The sequence below is a fragment of the Gobio gobio genome (assembly GCF_949357685.1).
Source record: "Gobio gobio genome assembly, chromosome: 16".
Taxonomy (NCBI): Eukaryota; Metazoa; Chordata; class Actinopteri; order Cypriniformes; family Gobionidae; genus Gobio; species Gobio gobio.
The window spans coordinates 35570772-35591799 of NC_137109.1; the positions used below are offsets into that span (position 1 = coordinate 35570772).

A 21028-nucleotide genomic window follows, 5' to 3' on the forward strand; every position below is an offset into this window, starting at 1 on the left:
TTGCCGTGTCCCAGTTTACCCAGTGAGAGAATCAGACGGTGAGCTCAGGCTCCTCTGAGCTCTGGCCCCTGCTTGGCTCTCAGGAGGCGGGGCTCTGTGTGCTAGACAGGCAGATGCTCAGTGCTGCTGAGGGAACCAATGCCCGGAGGGAAGGCCACAGCGGCCCCAAGTCATCCATCTGCTTTTATCAACTCTTATTTAATGCATGCGAGGAGCCCCTCCACTCCCATCTTTCCCCAACCCCCTCTCTCTCACTTTCTCTGATTTTTAGACTTGTTTTAATGCACTCTCCTAAAATTGAAAAGGCAGTTGCTGTAAACACAGTGTCTTTTATCTTCCACTCTCCTTTGCCCTTGTCTCACCCGTTAGTTCTGATGGGATAAAACATGTAATGGTGATAAAAGCATGGGCCTTTGGGTGTAGAGGCTGGGAGTGGTTGAGGTGAATATTTGGCTCACAGTGGTCTCGTAAGATGCCCTTTTCTTGTTTCTCACTCTATGTAATCCCTTCACAGGTTGCAGCAGGACCTGGAGCAGCTGGTGCCATTCCTTCACCACCACCAGCAGGTGGCATTGCACCACCTCCTCCTCCGCCCCCTCCACTGCCCCCCAGCGGAGGTATACCACCTCCTCCTCCTCCTCTACCTGCATCTTTGGGACCTCCTCCGCCTCCGCCTCCACCTCCATTCGGTTGCGGACCTCCACCTCCGCCTCCACCTCCTGGAGGAGGCCCACCCCCACCTCCGGGTATGCCTTTGGCTCCTCCTCCGCTCGTTGTCCAACTGCCTTACGGGCTGGTGCCCAAGAAGACCTACAAACCTGAGAGCATCATGAAGCGGGTGAACTGGTCCAAGGTAAGAAAGACAAAGACACTATTGAAGCTTGAGCGGTTTAAAAACACGTGTTCTGAGAACTGAAAAACACACTCCAAGGTCAGCAGTAAATTGCAAATAGTGGCAGTAATGTCGCCTTCAAAGCTTGTAAGAGGAAGATGGGAAGAAAGGATGAAAAAGAGAATGTGACTTTTTCAGTGGGAGTTGATGGTCCAAAGCCTACCAGTACATGCAGCTTATTAAAAAGAGTGTTGAGCCGTGAGACACGACTCGCCACTCTGCCTCCCTTTCAAGATATCGGGCCGTAAACTAATTAATTAGCTCAAGGGCCCTTGCATGCACATTCTGGCCGTAATTGAATACTTTTTGAGTTAAAACTAAACAAAACTAAACAAAAATACATACAATAATACTGAGTAATCCTCCATTGCGTTAAATGCGATTTCTATGGGTCAACCTCTTCATTTTGTCCTTTTCCTTTTAACTCTCAATCATTCATTTAACCATCACCTTGGGGACTTTAACAGTCTGAAAGCTGGGCTAATTTATTTGTACTTTTTCATGCTTATACTCGACCTTGTCTTTAACTCCTTTATGCGTCAGTGCAGAGAGGATAGGTTCCTCCACAACAAGCAGAGTCCTATGGAAAAAAAATATAAATAAGAACTCTAAGTAAGAAACTCAATTAGCAATCTTAAATACATAATATAAATCAGGGCTACTCAACACTGAAAAGCTCAAGAGCTAAAAAGCAGGATTCATTTAGCCCCAAGGGCACCACTCCTTATTTTTGTGGTAATTTCTTTCATATTAATGAGGTTGACTTTGTGTGGTTTGTAGTATGAACAAATTACAGTGAATTGTATTATATTGTATATTTTCTCTTTTGAATAATAATCTTATTTTATACTTTAAAATAAATGTTAATGCTCACTAAAGCTGCATTTGTTTGAACAAAAATACAGCAAAACAGTAAACTGTAACTGAAAAACTTTTTTTTCTATTTAAATTTATTTTAAAATGTAATTTCTTTCTATGATGGTAAAGTAAGGCCCAATCCCAATTCTATTTTATACCCCTTCGCCTTCCCCTACACCTACCCGTTCCCCATGCCCCTTGAAACAGAGTGCCAAGGCGTAGGGGTGAAAATATTCCCCTAAGAAATGGGACACCACTACCATTCCATTACACGTCATCATACTCCGTTTCTTTTATTAGTGACCTGTGACATTTAACCAATATGATGAACAGCAATGAAGTGCGTAGGCTATCTAACAGAAATCAGGCGCGAGCACGTTTAACAAATTACTCACTCCCAAAAGAGTTTTGCGCTGTATTTGGACTTAATAAAATGGCGCTCGTTTTCAGTTCAAAAACGTATGAGCCTAAGATGATACAGAATGATACAGAACATACAAGACTACTGAAGCCGCTTTTCCATCGGGCCAAACTGTTCTCTTTGTTTATTAACCGTTCCATTCCGTGCTGATCCGAGCCGGCCGGCTGGCCGGTACGGATATGGTTTCGTTATCTACTGTGGTGCTGCGATAATATTCATTCGTTATACGTCAAGTCAGCCGTACTTGGTGACGCAAGAGTTTACAGACGATATGTATTGTAAATAGCGACTGCGTTATGAAGGATGACCAGATATATATTTTTAAACTATTATTAATATGTGTTAAAATCACTCAAATCTACGGAGAAACTGGCAGCCAGGCGACACATAAGTGGTCGATCCCGAGTGGCAACATACACACATTCTATGCAGCACGGTAGTCGGTGGAGGTAAGCTCATCATACCCCTCGTTCGAAGTGTGGTCCTGAAAAATCTTAGTTTGAAGGGCTATCTGGCCCTTCCCCTTACCCCTACCACTCCAGCCAAAAGAGAATCGAGACACCCCTACCCCTTCACATGAACGCACAAAATGAAGGGTAGGGGAAAGGGAAGGGCTAAGGGGTAGAAATGGGATTGGGTTTAAAAATCAGTGTATCATTTGTTCAGTCGATTTTTGATTTAATATTGAAAGTTGAAAAATTAGGGTCTTAACAAGTATTAAAAGTTGATAAATCAATTTATAGAATATTAAGGCCCTTAAAAAGGTCTTAAAAAGTCTTAAAGGGCACCTATTATGCAAAATCCACTTTTACATGATGTTTGAACATAAATGTGTGTTGACAGTGTTTGTAAACAACCACCCTATAACGATAAAAATCCACCCAGTATTTTTTTTCTAATCCCCAAAAATCATAAGCAGTGTTTCAGAAGAAGCTGTTCTCAGGTTCTCTGCAGTGTGACATCACACTGCAAAGGCCCGCCCGCAAGGTTTGACTGACACTGCCATTTTAACATAGACCCGCCCTCTGAGTCCTGTATGCAATCTGCCATGCACTGGAGAGATGTATATGCTACACCCTCTTCTAAAGACAGGGCGGGGATATGCAGCTCATTTACATTTAAAGCAGTACACACCAAAACAGAGCTTTTTATAGACAGGCCTCAAAATGACATTTTCAACATGTTATAATAAATTATCTGTGGGGTATTTTGTGCTGAAACTTCACAGACACATTTTGGGGACACCCAAGACCAATATGACATCTTGTAAAAAGGGGCATAATAGGTGCCCTTTAAATGCCATTTCCAAGGTATTACATTTTGTATCATCTTTTCATTGTGTATATTTGTCCACAGGTTGTATGCTAAAGTTTTCCTGAATCTAATCATTGCGTAGATGAAAAGTGGGATTTGATGTAGTTTATTTATGGAATCCCGCTAGATTTGATGTCCTTTGTTACCGTGCTCACTGACTGACTGCACTGTTGCGTGATAGCCAGCTAAACTAGGGCTCTCTAGACTACGGACATTTTTCCTGCCTGTGCGAGCACAATTTTGCTTGGTCGCGCTGGCGCACACCGTTTCCCAACATGGAAATGGCAAACGTAAGCGGAACAAAACTGTGCTTCTCATTCGCTTCTTATCAGTTCGGACCAATGTCAGTGCAGCTGCAGCAGCAGGGAGCGCGAGCTACGAGTTGATCTATCCCACGACACTGTGGGAGATCCAGGAAAAGCATTTGAATTAGTCACAGAATTAAGAACATCGCTTCGAGATCTAGTGAGAAGCATTCAAATTCAGCGCAGAGTTCTCCGATATTAACCGTATCTCTATCAGATCAAACAGCACTGACGTGGAAACCAGGAGAAACATTGAGCAACGAATTAACAAGTTATAACAAGTTATCTACAAATTAATAACATTTGCCATGTATTCAATGTTGTAACAATAACTGTAACGAGTTTGACAGGAATAGTAAAATGCTTTCAAGTACTTCACACATCTATTCTCAGCAATTCAAAATGCTAATATTCATATTTGTGTTATTTTTAAAGTGACGAGCAAAATGTTATTTTTTCATCCTTCAAAGATTACCCCCATGTATATGGGTGTAGGAAAACTCACTCTTAAAAAAAAGGCATTAAATTACCGTTGTAACCAGTAACTGGCTGCCAGTTCCACTTACAAATATATATTTTCAAAAAGTTTTGCTTTTGAATTATTATTTAGACATTATGAATGATAATGCTGCCCTCAAATGTTAATCTGTCCGGTCCCACATGCTAAGTGCTAGCCACAAAGCCACTATGGGATGCAAAATGCAGGTCTCTTTAATGCATTTCTGTGCACCACTGTCTCTACCAACCAACCATTCTTGTGCTATGTATATATATATATATATATATATATATATATATATATATATAATTAGTGTTGCTGATGTAACTGGTTAAAACTTAAATTGACGGTGAGGTCTTAAAATGTATTGAAAGAGTCTCAAAAAAATTCTTAAAAGGTATTAAACTTGAAAGAACATTCTGTGAAAATATAACCTTGATATCTTTAATATTGACTGACTAAGACCATGTTAAAGATTTGCGGAATTTCAGGCTCAGAAAAATCATGTTTTTGAGAAATTCCCATTTTAAAATCAATCTTATTTTTAAAACTGCAACACATTTGAACCATAATTATCCTGACTATGTGCCATAAACAACATCAAAGCTAAGATTCTCTTAAAAGTGTGAAACAACGAAACTAATGGGGGTACCACAAGAGCTTGATTTTCTAATAGGGTTGTGCCGATGAACGATATAATGGCTGACCGACATCACGATGGAGCGCCACCGTCGTGATGCCACACACCCCCGTCTTCTATCCACCTGTTTCCGGGGGGCGCTACTGTAAAAAAGAACGTGGGTACAACTTCCGGTGAGGCGGCGGAAGTAGTATTCCAATGATATTTTGTGTGCTAGTTAGTGGAGAGGCTAATGCTGTGTTCGAAATCGCCCCCTATACCCTCATTCACTATTCCCTACATTAGTCCACTGATATAGTCCACTTTGAAGACGAGTGAGTGATTTCGGACACTAAGTGCGCCGGAAAGGCTGCCGTTTTTGCAGTTTGTGCTTGCTGTTTGGCAGCTCCAGTAATAATGAAAAGATTTATCTTGAACTCTTCCATGGAAACTAGCATGTAACCTTAATCAAACAATATAATAATCATTTTAAAAAGGATATTTTATACCTGTATGCATGATATTGTGCTGGACCAGTGCGGTTTGGAAGATGGATGGATGATTGATTCAGCTGTGGGCACTATTTGAGGGAACAGCCATTTAGTGGTGTCCGAAACAATAGTGGACGTTATTAAGTGCACTCATTCAATCCCACAATGCACCACAATAACGAGTTTACAACCGATGTATGCTCGACGGCTAGAGAATACCCATAATGCACTGTGAGAGTCGCGCCATGCATTGAATGAATTTCCGCGTTTCGCCAGGAGATGGCATCGACCGACACACTTTTTAAGACCAATGATATTGGACCCACTCACTTTTATCATCTCTAATTGAGCACATGTCTGTTTACATACCCTGATTAAATGCGTTAGAAGCTTTATTTTCACTTGTCTAATATTTTCTTCATAATAATTGAAAATAAATGCCTTTCCGATCTGATATGTGACGGGAAAAAGGATCAGAGCGAGTTTGGCAAAAGGCGGATTCGAACCTCTGATCAATTTGAGCCAAATCTTAATGCCATGTGTCTTACCCCTACACTATTGTTGCTAATGAAGATTGAGTTTTCCGTAGTTTTGTCTGCCTCAACCAGACGTTTAAACAAACCGATATATTTAAATATATTTATTGTAAATTGCATCTACTCCAGTAAAATGTTTCTGTTAAAGGACCCACCCACATTTTTTTGCTTCTGATGCCCATAAAGTATAAATAGTAGCCTACTATATAGTATGAAATATATAAATATTAATTCTTAATTTTTTTAATTAAATGCTTATTAGTTACTTTATTATTCATTACCCTTTCCAAGTAAGTTCAGTGCCACACAAGTAAAGAGCTATAGGGGTAACTTTAAGCTTGTTGGCTCGTTTTTGGAGTAGTGGATGGAGAATAAGGGTACATAGGGTGAATTGGCCGGCGGTAAGTTAATTCATTCAGGGCGCGACTCTCACAGTGCGAGAGTACACCGTCTGGTTGAGAGTGAGAGCGATTCAAAAGCATGAGTCGTTTCTCGTTTGCTCTCGAAACGCTCTCGCGGGAGTTTGCTGTCATACGCCGATCGGGCATCGAACAAGCATATTCTCCAGCGTGTACATCTACTGTACACTCGTTATTGCGGTGCATTGTGGGATTGAATGAGTGCACTCAAAAACGTCCACTATTGTTTCGGACACCACTACAAATGGATGTTCACTCAAATAGTGCCCTATTTAAGGGTATAGGGGGCGATTTCGAACACAGCATAAGTGTTTTTCGGATCATTGGCAAGGTTTCAAAATTAACATTTACTTTTTTTTATCAGATGGTGCCACAAGGTTTAAGTTAAGGTTACTGTGAAGCAGCATTTGCAGAATGACACACACTAAACATTTAATTTAGTACATTTATTAGTTAATTAATAATATCACAATACAATAAATAATACAATTTCCGTGTCCTTAATTGTCCTTCCTTACTTTACTGACCTTCCACCAAAGTGCTGCTGCATGACTACAACAGCATCCTGGCCCTAATACATGAACAACCCGCTGTCCGTACTTCACCTGTCACTGATGCTAGCGCCCATGCCTTGTGATGGGACACGTGTAGGCTCAGGCTCGGCTCAATGTACGCTTTTAGATCTTTTCGGACAGATACTGCTACGCCTCTGAGCTTTTGAAATTGCTCATCGCCTTAACATCACAGGCTACTGAATCTAGAAAATAGCTAAAAATGCTACCGTATGCGATACGAGGCCACTTCTTCACATCCTCCTCCCAACTACCGCAGAGGGTAAAGGTACTGTTGTTTCACCCTTTTGAAAGTTTGTTGATGTTGTGTTCCCACATCGTTAGCCAATTTGGATAGCTTGAATGACTGTCAACTGTTGAATGTCAATAAGCTATGTTTCCATCCACCTATTTTTATGCGCATTTTGGGATAACGTTATTGCATCAAAAAAATGCTGAATGGAAACGCTAAGATGCGAATGAATTCTATAAATGCACATAACAAATGTATGCAGTCGTTTGAGTCGGATACATTTTCTATCCGATATGAAAACGTGCGCATAAACTACGATGGAAATGCATAAAGTCCCGCTTGTTTACTTCAAACCGGAAGACACTCCCACTTTTGATGCAGGGCTTCATGGGGCGTAGGAAACTTGTGGATAGTTAAACTCAAAACTCAGCAGGGATTGCCCTGTAAATTAAATTGAGAATAAAACTAATGCGTGCTATTTTAAATACTGTAGTCTATGCCAGATATCCTTTTGAAATGATTTGAGGCTGAAACATCCATTTTTTATTTTAGCACTTCCGTCAGTGAAACAACACACTACAGCCTATAAAACATCTAAACGATTGTCAGTAAATAATGGTACCCTAAAGAATATAAGAAAATTAAATATTAGTTAAAAAATATTTGATTCATACTATTTCCCTGCAAAGATGCGTCATATACCGCTCTGTGCTTTGAGAGGAATGTGGGACACGATCTTCTCGAATATCTTCATCTTCATGTGTTCTCCTGATGTTGCAAGGCAACACTTGTTGTAAAATGTCTGAAGAGCGAAATTTATCTTCTACAGGGTCAAGACATTTAGGCAATGTTTGATTATTCACTGCCAGAGAAAACAAAACTAAAATCACCGGTGTGTGTGTGTGTGTGTGTGTGTGTGAGAAATGCGCTATTCAAATAAACTTGACGCGCCTTACCAAGTTTAATAACAAGAACAAACTGTGTTAAATAAAATTTGAAGTAAAAAGGTATGCGTCCTACAGTGTTTTTTATACTTTCCCACAGTAAAAGATGTGAATATTTATAATAGACTTAATTATAAGCAAACGAAAGGAAGAAACGTTTATAATCCCCTGCGAAAATGGGTGCGACGCGAGTGAAGATTTGGGAAAGGAAACGAGATATCCATGTCCATTGGGATAAAATGGACTAGGCCTATTGTTTAAATTCATGGAAAATCGTGAGACCAGATCGCAAAACAGAACAAAGAAGTGCTAATTTATTTCCTTTGTAGTCTAAACAAAGCTTCGTGCTTCCCTCCTGTGGTAATATTCCCTTGAAACAGCATTCACATACAAAACACTGGGTTAGTATAATAACGAAATTATATTTTTTAAGTAGAAAATAGTATTTATGTAAAGATATATAATAAAATAAAACTCTTAAGTGGAAGTAAGCTACTTTTTTCCCTCACGTGCAACCTAGCGCGGATGAGTCATTATTTGGGTTAGTAAAATAACGGATAGTTTTACGTAGAAAATAGTATTTATGAAAAGAGATATAGTAAACTACCTACCTAAAAAAAAAAAAACAATGATATCATCGACCATCGCAATGTTTTACTGTAAACATTGTCAACTGCCAATTTAGGGGACATCGCCCAACCCTATTTACTCAAGTCAGTTCACTCTAATGATTTGTATAACTTTATTTGTAAAATAAAATATTAATATCAGAAAATGTCATAAATAGGCCTATATAAATTAATTTATATATAAAACATCAATAGAAAATCTTATTAATCTCTTTCAGCCTGGGCTATTGTGTAACATTTGAAGTAAATCCAGGACTACATGGGGGAAAAAAATGCCCTACCAAGTTAACTGGTCAGTCTCAAACTTTGTACAGACAGTTAGTCATATCTGTGAATCTTCACTTGTCTCATGATTCAATTAGACTACAATTCGATTATAAAAAGATTCTCGATGCATAACAATGCGTCTTTTCCTCCAACTCTTTTATTATTAATAACTATTAAAAATCTAAATATAGCTGTTTTTTATGCCTATTTTATCTTTGTTATCAAAAATAAGAACAAAGATGCAAATTACAAACAGTAGAAGAAATATAAGAAACAAATGAAACTGAGTGCTTTACTTTTTTTCCTTTTACAGCTAAATAGAAGCATTCAAGTAAGAAAAACAAACAATCAAATATAAAAATAATCACTGCATAGTCTTTAGTGTCTTCATTACAAATAAATTGATTATAAAGCTACAAAAGTATTTCTGTCAAGAGCAGTGAGTGATTCCATCTTTTCTTTTATTGTTTGATTAACATTAAAGGGGTGGTAAAACACATTCTTTTGAAGGCTTGACTGTGTTTGTGGGGTGCACTGTAACATGTGTTCATGCTTCGTTTTAAAAAGAATTGCCTTATTTTTCATATATTTGACCTTTATTCTACACTGCTCTGTCCCTCCTTGTAAAACGGTCTGATGCTTTCCGGGTTGTATGAAGCCAGTCCCTCAAAAATACGTGATGGGCTCAGATTGGTTAGCTGGCCCAGTGTGTTGTGATTCGCTAAACGCCGAGTGCACGTCGGAAACGTCACGCCCCTTACCTGGAGGCTGTGCTTTGGTCAGTGTTAGAAACAACGGCGTCAATAAAACCATACCAATCTGAGCCCGAATCAGACCCAGAACATTTGAGTGAAGATGATCGAGCAGAACCTGTTCAGTCCTCCAGAGTAAAGACTGCGGATCTATAATGATCGCTACTGAATGGCACTTTAACTTTTGTATTTTTAGAACGATTATAGCCAAATATCTGTCGCAAGAACTAACCCAAAACGAACACTAGGCACTGGCTTTAACTAGTAAGTTAGCCAAATCACACACAGAACCATGTTTAGCATGCCTGTAGATAAACAATACATAAAAGCTCTAATCAAAGAATCATTTACACTAATGCCAGGTTCGCTGTTGAGATTTTAACGTTAGTGTTTGTAACTATAGGTGTTCGTCGGATAACTTTAAGTATGAATGAGCATTTAACAGACTGGTTTGCAGAACAGCGTTGTCATCTGTTTACTTCCTTGCTACAACCTATTACAGGAAAACACATCGATGAAAAATAAATCAGACTTACAGGTTGTGGCCCGTGAACAGCTTCTGTTTGTAAATCCAGCTTTCAGGACAAGCCGTTGTGCATATCCTGTATTGAACTCGCGAAGTTTGTGGAAGTTTGTGTTGTCCTCCGTGAAATGTGCAGCGCGCGCGTCATGCATCCACGTACCGGCAGTGTTTTTTTCACGCAGCTGACGTTGTGCAAATCTGGCATTGAAATCGCGAAGACGGTGGATGTTTTCCTCTGTTAGATGTGCTGCAGGGAGCCCTGCGCGTGCCTGATTCCCCGCTGACTCAAACACACGTGCATATAACATGCTGTATGTTAAACGCTCTGCAACGCACCCCCGTCCCAAGGAAGGCTGAACAGAGCAAGTACCCCAGACCTGCAATCCGGATGGAAATAACAGCGTTTCCTCGGCATCGCGGCAACAACACTCCAGCCTACTATACCACAACAGCGCCGCGATACAAAATGGCCTCACCCCCCCTTATTTAATATTCTCGGAGGAGGGGTTTATGTAAATATTGAGCCTGTTGATGTCACCAACCCTGGAGGAATGTCTGTAGTCGCCTACTGGCCGTTTGCTGTAGTTCTTAGAAACTGATTTCTTTAAAAGCAAATATCTCCCTTTGCTTTAAACTTTGAACGTTGTAACTTTGCAGATGTTGTTTATGCTCAAGCAGCAACATTACACGTTAGCTAAAGTTAGAATAGTGAAATCGTGGTTTACCACCCCTTTAATATTGAAGACCTAATGCACGGATCTAATAGGCTATAATGTTAAGCATCAGATGTGTTTCCCCAACTGTTCCCCAAACGTTCACTTAAGACAGCAGATTGTTTGCATGAATACTCGACAAGACAGATATTTTGAAATAGGCTACTGTAATTTTGTGTGCATTTCACACGCAAGTGTGAAACAGCATGACTGTTCAAGCGCAATGCACGCCGCTAAAGAGAACTGTGTGTCAGTCAGTGCGAGTTTGAAATATTTTTTCATGGCTTATTGCGCTTAATAACTCTTTTACATCAAGCACGTCCTGCACTTTATTTTCTCATTCATGCATGTTCTATTCGTATAGGCTACAAACTGAAAGCGAAAATTCAGATGCAAGTGCTTTGCTTCATAAACACAAATGACTTTGATGCTCTTAATCTCATAATTAGATTATGCAACGTTAGCCAGGGTTTCACAGGCGGGGTCACAAATATAATTAGTGAATTAAATACTTTACAAATTCATTAGTTATTATTTTCATCATTTATTTTGATTCATTTAATTTTATTATTTGCTTATTTATATTTGGAAGTTGATAGAAAAAAAAAAGATTGTTATTAACAAATTAATAAATGAGTTTAGCATCAGCACAGTGCTTTACATTTTGTAATACCAGAGCTAAAAACAACACTCAACTGTATTTCATTATAACAATGACAGGATGAGCCATGTTTAAAGTAGTCGACACATAGCTGAGCCGATGAAATAATATAGTAAAATATTCGAGATTTAAGTACGCGCCTATCGTTTATTGATATATGTCAAGGTGATGTCATGCATGGTAATGCTCAGATCTCTCAGGTGTCATTATGCTGATGTGTCGGTGATAGGTAATGCTGAAAGTGAGAGAGGATGAAAATGAGAATGCTAATCAGTTTGTATCTTGCTATTTTAAATCACCCACCGGAGACCCCTCCATCTCTCACAACAGAGGAAGATAACAGCCAGACAGTAAAAGCAGCCGGCAGCAGTAAAGTCAGGAAACACTCCAGCCCCTGCACTCCTCCCGATCTTTCCCTAAAGCATGTAACGGACTTTCAAATAGCCACATCGGAGATTGTTGCCTGGAGGTGCTGTAATGTAATTTCTCTAACCGTTAGAACACCCACACAGGGGAGCCGCACTCCTTTATGGAAAAGTAAATGATTGCTCGCATCTGCGGCTAAGACCGTTTGGAGCTGCTCGCTTTCTGCCCAGAGATGGGTGTAGCCGCCCAAGGCGAGAGGAAGCTACAGTATTTCTCTCTGCTGCTTGAGCATGAACAAGGTCACCCTTGCTGAGCCTTCTGTTAATTACTCTGTTTGGAAGAGTCATGGGTTTTTTTCACAAGTGCCCTTATGAGACAGCGCACTAATGAGACTGCTCGTTTCTCACTCTGTCAGTCTCTCTGTATTTCCACGGTTCCACTTGGATTTAGTGAGATTGTAAATGCGATCGGAGACCAGTAATGTGGGACATCCTTAAGAATAGGGATTCAAAAGTAGGCATGAATTTGGGGGCACACAACTAAATGAAAATGGAATGAGTACCATTTGAATCTGAAGAAACACATGTTTCACATCGTTAGACATGCATTTGCATAACCCTGTAAAATTAGCAAATATTATAAAGAAATATTTCCCTAAAATAATTTGATTCCATTTAAGACATTTTATTTTGTGAAATGTTTTCCTAGAAGCAGACTTCCTTGGTTTTTGGCCAGGTAAGACTTTTTTAGTATTGTTACTTCACTAAATGGTAAATGGAATGCATTTATATAGCGCTTTCAACAGACCCATGGCCATCCAAAGCACTTTACATATTGCCTCACATTCACCCATTCACTCACTCACTCATACACCAACGGCGGTGTCAGCCATGCAAGGCGCCAGCTCGTTGGGAGCAGCTGGGGTTAGGTGTCTTGCTCATGGACACCTCGACACTTGGTCAGATGGAACCGGGGATTGAACCACCAACATTCCAGTTTGTAGACAACCTACATGAACCACTGAGCCACTGCCGCCCCACTGACCAGGATTCACACTTACATTTCTGTGTTGCATACAGATAGCAGCTGAATTGAGAGGGGGTGGCGATGTTGCTCAAAGCGAACAGTTTTACAATGAATTTACAGATTTATTTATGAAAACATTACACAAGAATAAGCTTAGGGCCAGATTTACAAACAGCTTGCGTCAGTGCAAACCCTCTTTTAGTGTTAAAAAACTGAAAATGTTATTTTTGCAGCTGACCTTATTGCATATGCATTTGCAGGAGTTTCCCTTTCAGAGGCAAAATATATGGGAAGAGTATTTAAATGACTCATGCAAGGTGATTTACTAAGGTTTACGCTCGTCAATTTACTGGTACGTGCGCAATTATTCACCGGCCAAAACAAGACGCTAATTTGCGCTGCTCTTGGTAGATTGCATTGGTCATTATGGAAATGATCGGGCTGCGTCTGTGTGTTTTAATTTGCGTCGTCAGTAGATCATGCACAGAATTTACCACTCCCATTTAGGTTTTTTTTGGAATTGCGCTCTCGCACTAATTTGCCCTGTTTAGTAAATCTGGCCCTTAGTGTTTAATCGAGAGGCATTTGGACTTCCTGTGTTCTGCTCCAGTATTCTTTTGTTACGTGACACAAACTGAACTATGTAATTTTCTTTTAACGCTTGTATTGCAGACAGTTGAGGAAATGACCATCTATTGTTTATAATGAAAGAGAAGACAAAATGTGTTTATCCATAAATCCAGTAACTCCTTGTGATTCTGACAGTTCCTCAGGCTATTGTATCCATATTCTAATTATATTCCACAGATTTCTTGCAAATAGTACGTAGGTATATGCTGTTGGATATATTTTTCTAGTTGTTGGGCTGCGATTGTAAAAATTACAACAGCAATGTACTCCGAGATTAAGAAAGAAGTGTCTTTGCAAAAGTGTCATTTCATGCCAGACATAACCTCTTATTTCCTCTTTTCTTTCGGGTTTGATGTGTGATGTGTTGATTGCAGAGCAAAATAACAAAGAAACAAAAAAACTTAGCATGACGGTTTCTGATGGAAACACCTTGTGGTGATAGACGTTGAGGTTTGATACTGACGTTAAGAGAATGACAGGTGATCTATCTATCTATCTATTAGGGCTGCACGATTTGTGGAAAATATCTAATTGCGATTATTCTGGTTAAAATTGCGATTGCGATTTAAAATGCAATTTTTATTTTATTTTAAATTTTTACAAATGAAAAGTATGTATATAACATTTTGTGTTTATATATTAATATGACTAATAATAATAATTATTATATTATTATTATTGCTAACTAAAATATATTTAACAAAATAAGAAATATTACTATTACAAAAACATTAATATTACTATTACAATAACGTTAATATTACTTTTACAATAACAAAAATAGTTTTTAAGAATAAATATAACAATATAATAATAATAATAATAATAATAATAATAATAATAATATTTATATTTTACAGAAAACTTTTTACAAATGAACTGCTGGGTTACCTCTTAAAATGCATACAGCCTATGCCTAAAAACCATTATAAAGGTCTAAGGATTTATTGTAAAAAATGATATTATAAAAATCTGTGCTTTTTATCTGTGATATCAGTTTCTTAAAGTCTATGTCTTTAATATTAAATATGAGCCTCTTTTGCATCCACTGTGGGGATAAAATCTCCTGTACATTGAAGAAAAACATGGATTGTCATATACATTTATTTAGAGAGAATTATTATTTGTTACCAAAAAGTTTCATTCATACTGGAAGCCAGAGGGCGCCCTCGAGCAGAAACTCCACATTTCCTCCAGAGAAGTAATAGCTGACAGGAAATCCTTAAAGGATTAGTTCCCTTTTAAATAAACTTTTGCTGATAATTTACTCACCCCCATGTCATTCAAGATGTCCATGTCTTTCTTTCTGCAGTCGAAAAGAAATTAAGGTTTTGGATGAAAACAGTCCAGGGTTTTTCTCCATATAATGGACTTCAGTGGGACCCAAACGGTTCAAGTTCCAAATGACAGTTTCAGTGCAGCTTCAAATGGCTTTAAACGATACCAGACGATGAATAAGGGTCTTATCTAGCGAAAATGATCAGTTTCTGCGAGAAACCGAGCAGTATTTATGCTATTATTTTAGCTCTTAACAGAGGAACGTGATCGTCTCTGAGCTCCGCCATTACTTCCGGAGAGTGAATTTGATCGTGGTTATAGATATATCGACAGTAGATGCCTCATTCTACTGATCCGTGCAGTCGCTAATGAGGCATCTACGTTTACATCTATGACCACGATCTATCTATCTTTCTATCTATCTATCTATCTATCTATCTATCTATCTATCTATCTATCTATCTATCTATCTATCTATCTATCTATCTATCTATCTATCTATCTATCTATCTATCTATCTATCTATCTATCTATCTATCTATCTATCTATCTATCTATCTATCTATCTATCTATCTATCTATCTATCTATCTATCTATCTATCTAAACTAATCTATCTGTCTATCTGTCTGTCTGTCTGTCTGTCTGTCTGTCTGTCTGTCTATCCTGTCTATCCTGTCTATCAGTCTATTATCTGTCTATTTATTTAATCATCTGTCTTCTTTAGTTTTATTGTTCTATCATCCTGTCTTTCATCTGTTTGATATGTAGTTTTGCACTACATATTTCACTACATATACATATTGCACAACATGTAAATCTTTCCACTGCCCTGGTGCTGTTGTGCTGTGGAGACCCTTTACTAAAAATGTCAGTGCACTAAACTGGAGGCTGTTTTATATGTATGGAGATCTCTTTCAATTTTCCTTCAGCAAAAGACAGTAGCTTTAAAGTCTTAGGCTTTAAATTCTTTAAATTCTGCCAAAACCTAATTTATTGCGTACGCACATGCTAGCTTTGACGGTGACGAGTACCACAGCATCTTAATGAAGCAGAGAGAAAGAGCCAGGAATGATGAGGGGGAGGAGGTTACTATATGTAAACCGTAAGGGAGAAAATACATAGTTTAAACTGCCACCTCTCTCTGCGAGTTTACATAACTTTGATCCTGATTCTAATCCCACACATAAACAGAGCGATACACAAGGGATTGGCACATATATTCTAGAATAAGAACAACATATTTTCACATTCTAGTTGGTGAGTTGTCTTAATTACTAGTTGACTGATCAGTTGTAACACACACTTATATGTACTGTATGTATGTACTTTAATTGATTGACTAGTTGTCTATCATGACAAACATATACACAAACATACACACTGTAAAATGCAAATAGAGTTCAAATTGTCTGATCCTATTTAGTGGTGTATATTCATGTATTCATGCTGTTATGTGTGCGTGCTTAAGTGTGCATTGGTGCTCGCTTGCTATATTCCTGCTGGTGTTTGATGGAGTTTTTCTGTGCTTGCAGATAGTGCCTCAGGAGATGGCGGAAAATTGCTTTTGGCTCAAAGTCAAAGAGGAGCGGTTTGAGAGCACGGACATGTTCGGCCAGCTTTCACTGTCCTTCTCTTCTAAATCCAAAGGTAAGGACAACCTGCTTTGCCTCTCCTCCTAATCACATAGGAACATGTCGTTTCAGCTACCCTGATGGCTGCTTTTATTCCTTTCAAACTTTCGGAACCCAGTCGTCTCTGTGAAATCTTAATTATCTTTATAAAGCTGTCTTGGTTTCCCCATAACTTCCCTTTTTTATGGGAGTTTCTACAATCAGATTAAGGAAGTGTTTAGCTTTGTGCCAATTAGCAGAGCTGCAGAGTTGGAAGTGTACTTTACATGTCAGCACAGAGACAGTTTACAAAGCATCCCTCTTCCTTCACGGTATCCATACTCTAAGCGGCTGTGGGTTTCGATAGGAGCAGAGGACAGACATGCTTGGTTAGCTTGGCTGCCTTTCTGCTTCACTGGAAGCCCCCCGAGAGACAGTGAAAAAGAAAGAACGCAAGAGAAAGTTACAGTACAGAGAGTTGTACTTTTGTTTCGGCCAGTTTGTTTCTGCGTTTGTTTCCCTTGTTTATTCACACTGCTGGAGAAGGATAAAGTGGATGTTTCCTTCGGCAAGACAGCAAGTTGAACCTTTGACAGTGAATGGCCTCTGTAGATTTTAATGCCTGTTTCATAAAGGGCCATTGCAGAGGGCCTGTCAGACATTGAGCACAATTGAAGAGTCTGCTCATGTGTTAGGCGGTCAGATGATCAGTCATTGGCGTGAATTGATCTGAGAGCAGATTGACCGTGGTCTGTAGAGCTTGCTAGCGTTAGCCCATTGGCACAGCTCCAGATAACAATAAATCCTCTTATTCCCCAGTATTGATATTATATCGGTCTGTTAAACTCCATCCGGCAACACTTTAAGCATAATGTGGTGGATGAAGATGTGCAGAAGTGCATATATGACTCTTGAATATAACCGTTGCTGATTGCTACTGGGGTTTGCTCTTTCTCTTCTGAGACGCTGACAAAAACACAGCCTGTTCCTGTGAAGCTGAATACCTTTTTTAGATATAATTGTGTTTAGGTTTCAGTCTTCTACGCTTTGTATTGTTTCTTTAGTTTTTCTCTGCAAAGGTGTAGGTTTTATAAGTAAGAGTTGCGGAGTTCCTCAGGGACCCATCTTTGGCTCAGTTCCTATCAATTACGCCTGGAGCGTACCCACTGACTCGTCTCTCCCCGGGTCTGTTTCTGAACCCTAACTGCACGTCTTCATGAATGAAATATGCTTTTCTGTGTTTGATAGTTGCAGCTGCTCTTTTAAGATGAAGCTAGAACTCTGAAAATCCAGCTTTGAAGTGTGTAAGATGCGATTTGGACCCATTCTGGAAACTTTCACACAACGAGTATAACCTTACTTCATCGTACCATTTTTAATTAAAAGATTATTAACCATTGGTAAACCTCAACGCTGAAAAAGACAGAAAGGGAAAAGAGGAAGATATTATACCACTGGTAATCCTACTTACTTTGAACTGTGTGCCATCTGATGAGTGAGTCTCAGTGTACTGCCAAGACTGCATCTCTAAAATATACTTTCGCGCCACCAGTTGGAGGAGGTGGTGGGTGGGGTCCTCACCCTGTCTCCAGCATTTTTTTAGACTTGGTGCAGCTGGCAGTCTCCAGGGATGAATTACTTTATAAGACCTCGCAGATGCTTGGTTCTGCCACACACTATAAATCCTCATTGCAGAGCTGGCAGAGCAGTCAATGGTCAAGCTTTGCTTCATTTGTCTGCGCAACTGCCGGTTTATTTATGTAGTGGTGAGTGTGGTCCGCCGACTAACAGTGCCAGGGAAATGCATTCTAGACGACTCGCTTATAGCTAAAGCATCTATATCATGGTGATTGTCAGGTAATGAACAATGAGTCGAGGGGGTGTAAATGTGTTCTTGCCCCCTGTAAAGTATACAAAACAAGCCTCTGTTGTCTAGTTTTCCCACCGAGTGGGAGTCTTACTGGTGTTTGAGATTTGGTATTTGCTCTGTTCCATTTCATGTTCCTTTTTTACTGCAAAAAAACCACAGCATCTCTTTCTCCCCCATTGCTCAAAAGGCCTGGTGTTAAATGGCTTTTAACAAAACAAAGATATAGTGAAATCAACAGGGTTTTTAAGCTCTAGATCCATGTATTTCAAGAGGTTCAGACTTTTTTTGAGCATCTGAGGAATAGGGCCAACCAACTGACAGAATGCAAGTGAAAGCAAGTGTTGATTTATGCAAGCATACCATTAGGGGTGTCGAAATTAATCGTTTCTTCAATGCATCACGATGCAGACGAGGACGATTCGGTATCGGTTCAGTAATAGACCATAATCGATTATAATGTGCTGATTATTTTCTGACGTCATTTGTCACGTACGTGCATTGTCGCGGTAGCATACAATGTCAGAGGGAGCTCAAGACGCGATTGCGTGTAATTAAAATGCTCCAACTGCTTTAAAAGCCGACATCTGGGCACATTTCAGCTACGACCTGGAGAACACACGCGCTGTGTGTAAATCAAAGCTATCTGATTTATCAAAACAATTTCATTTACACTTGGGCACATACATGTATCTTTTAAAAACGGATTTAAATCCGATCTACAATTCTTGCACTATATGCAGATTTAATGGAGTTCACTTCACTGAAAACAACAGATATGAGCTGCATTTTATTGATCATCAGCTAATTTCAAAATCAAAGACCGCAATAGGAGAGAGCGTGGCAACAGCACTGGTAAGATCATTCAAGTTCTTTACCTTTAATGAATATGATTGTATGTTGAGCACCTACGACTTTACTTTCGGTAGTTTGTGCGCTGGCTTGATGAAGAGATACGCAGCTTCAGTAGCGCTGTCATATCTAGCTATAACATGCCATATAGCCCATAACACGCTCTCACACGTTCATTTTTTCAGCATTGTTGCGAGGAGTAAAATTTACATATGTGGTTTCAACAACCAGATGCTTTTAGACTTTCGTTTTGACTGTAATGCGGCCCAGACCACCTCCTGAAGTGGCTTTTAGTATTTTGTGTATTTGTTTTAAATGCTCCTGTTGTCTTCTGTGCCCAGACTTGAGTTTTGATGGTTACATTCAAGAAGCATGTTTTCTTTGAGCAGGTAAAATTAAAGGTTCAGTTCATATAACCAACTGACAAAATTGTATACATGAGGATGCAGTGCATTGTGAATGAGTGTATGAATGGGTGAACGGCAGGCAAATGTTAAGCGCTTTGGATGGCCGTAGGTCTGTTAAAAGCATTATATAAATGCAGTCCATTTACCATTTATTTCAAACACTAATATTTTGCAAGTTTTGAAAGCCATGTAGTTTAAATGTCTCCCATCAGTGTAGAATGTGTACTTGGAACAGCTCTGTTAGACTTTAAAGGGCATATGGAACAACAGTTTTTGTTGGTAAGCCAGCTTTTTCTATTTTGAGTGTGGACTAAAATTTCAGAACACAAGCATGCGACTTATATTTACCTATTTATAATATTTATGAGAATATTTACCTATTTATGTTTTGTACTGTGAAAGTAAAAATCTGGCATATGTCTGTGTCTTATAGACCCAAAACGTGAAAAAAAAAAAAAATGGAATAAAATGTATTATTAATAGTGTATATTTCCAGAGTCATGCTTCATGCCGTCTGGGGGCAGTTTGGCTTACCGCTGTTTGACCACAGTTTGAGAATGGCTGATATAAAGAAAATACTCTATACTTGTTAACTTGTTTAATCAATGGTCTATCCTCTGCAAACATGCTCAGGGCTTGATCTTTTGAGGAAAGCTCTTCTGTGCCTGTGTTCTGTGCCATTTCGCACAGAAAGTGTGCCCTTTCATCCCAAATTGTAGTCTTGTAGATTAGCATGTCTGTCCACAGTCACCACTTGTCAATACATGCTTCAGAAGCAGCCTGAGCCTTTTCAGAAATGCAGTTTAGACCTAATTTAAATCATCTTCTTTGTCAGATTCCGATTTTATTGTAATGTTGTTTTCCTTGTAGCCACAGTTGCTTGGCCTTTCCACCCCCTCTCTCACACTCTTATTCCTTATTTCCCCCAGACTCCCTTTGCTTGGTGGTATCAATCAATGGTTCTGCTTGTGTTTCTGCTTGGGGGATCAAATCAGATACACTAGTGGATTGAGTGTGTGGCATGGCCTACTGCATTTGAAAAGCAATTCAACGCCTCCGCTTTTATGTGCCGCTGAAATAAGATGGATGCTGCAAAACTTGCTCCTCCTCTCGCCCTAATAGGTTTTCTTCACCACTGACATACACTCTCAAGAAAATAGAAGTCTGACTCTCCGGCACGGTGATGACATGCATTGCTTGTTGCTTTTAAAATATTAACCACATCAGCAATGGTGCATCATATGAATTCTTACTGAAATTTGAACTCACAGCAGCACCTGAACAGTTCACAGATATTCCTTGTGATCGCACATGCTCCTCCTTTTTCCTGCTTGGTGAGAAAA

The 21028-nt window shown here is 39.2% G+C and overlaps 1 protein-coding gene across 10 annotated transcripts in view; it reads left to right on the top strand.

Moving 5' to 3' along the window:
• diaph2 (diaphanous-related formin 2) overlaps positions 1–21028 on the top strand; it is a 551295-nt gene that overhangs the window by 232926 nt on the left and 297341 nt on the right. For all 10 annotated transcript variants that reach the window (XR_013818231.1, XR_013818232.1, XM_079839686.1 and 7 more), the window contains 2 exons: positions 515–853; positions 16482–16596. Coding sequence is in view for 8 of the 10 variants with exons in the window: in XM_079839686.1 (XP_079695812.1) it covers positions 515–853; positions 16482–16596 (454 nt within the window). In the remaining 2 variants the exon portion in view is untranslated. The remainder of the gene's footprint in view (positions 1–514; positions 854–16481; positions 16597–21028) is intronic.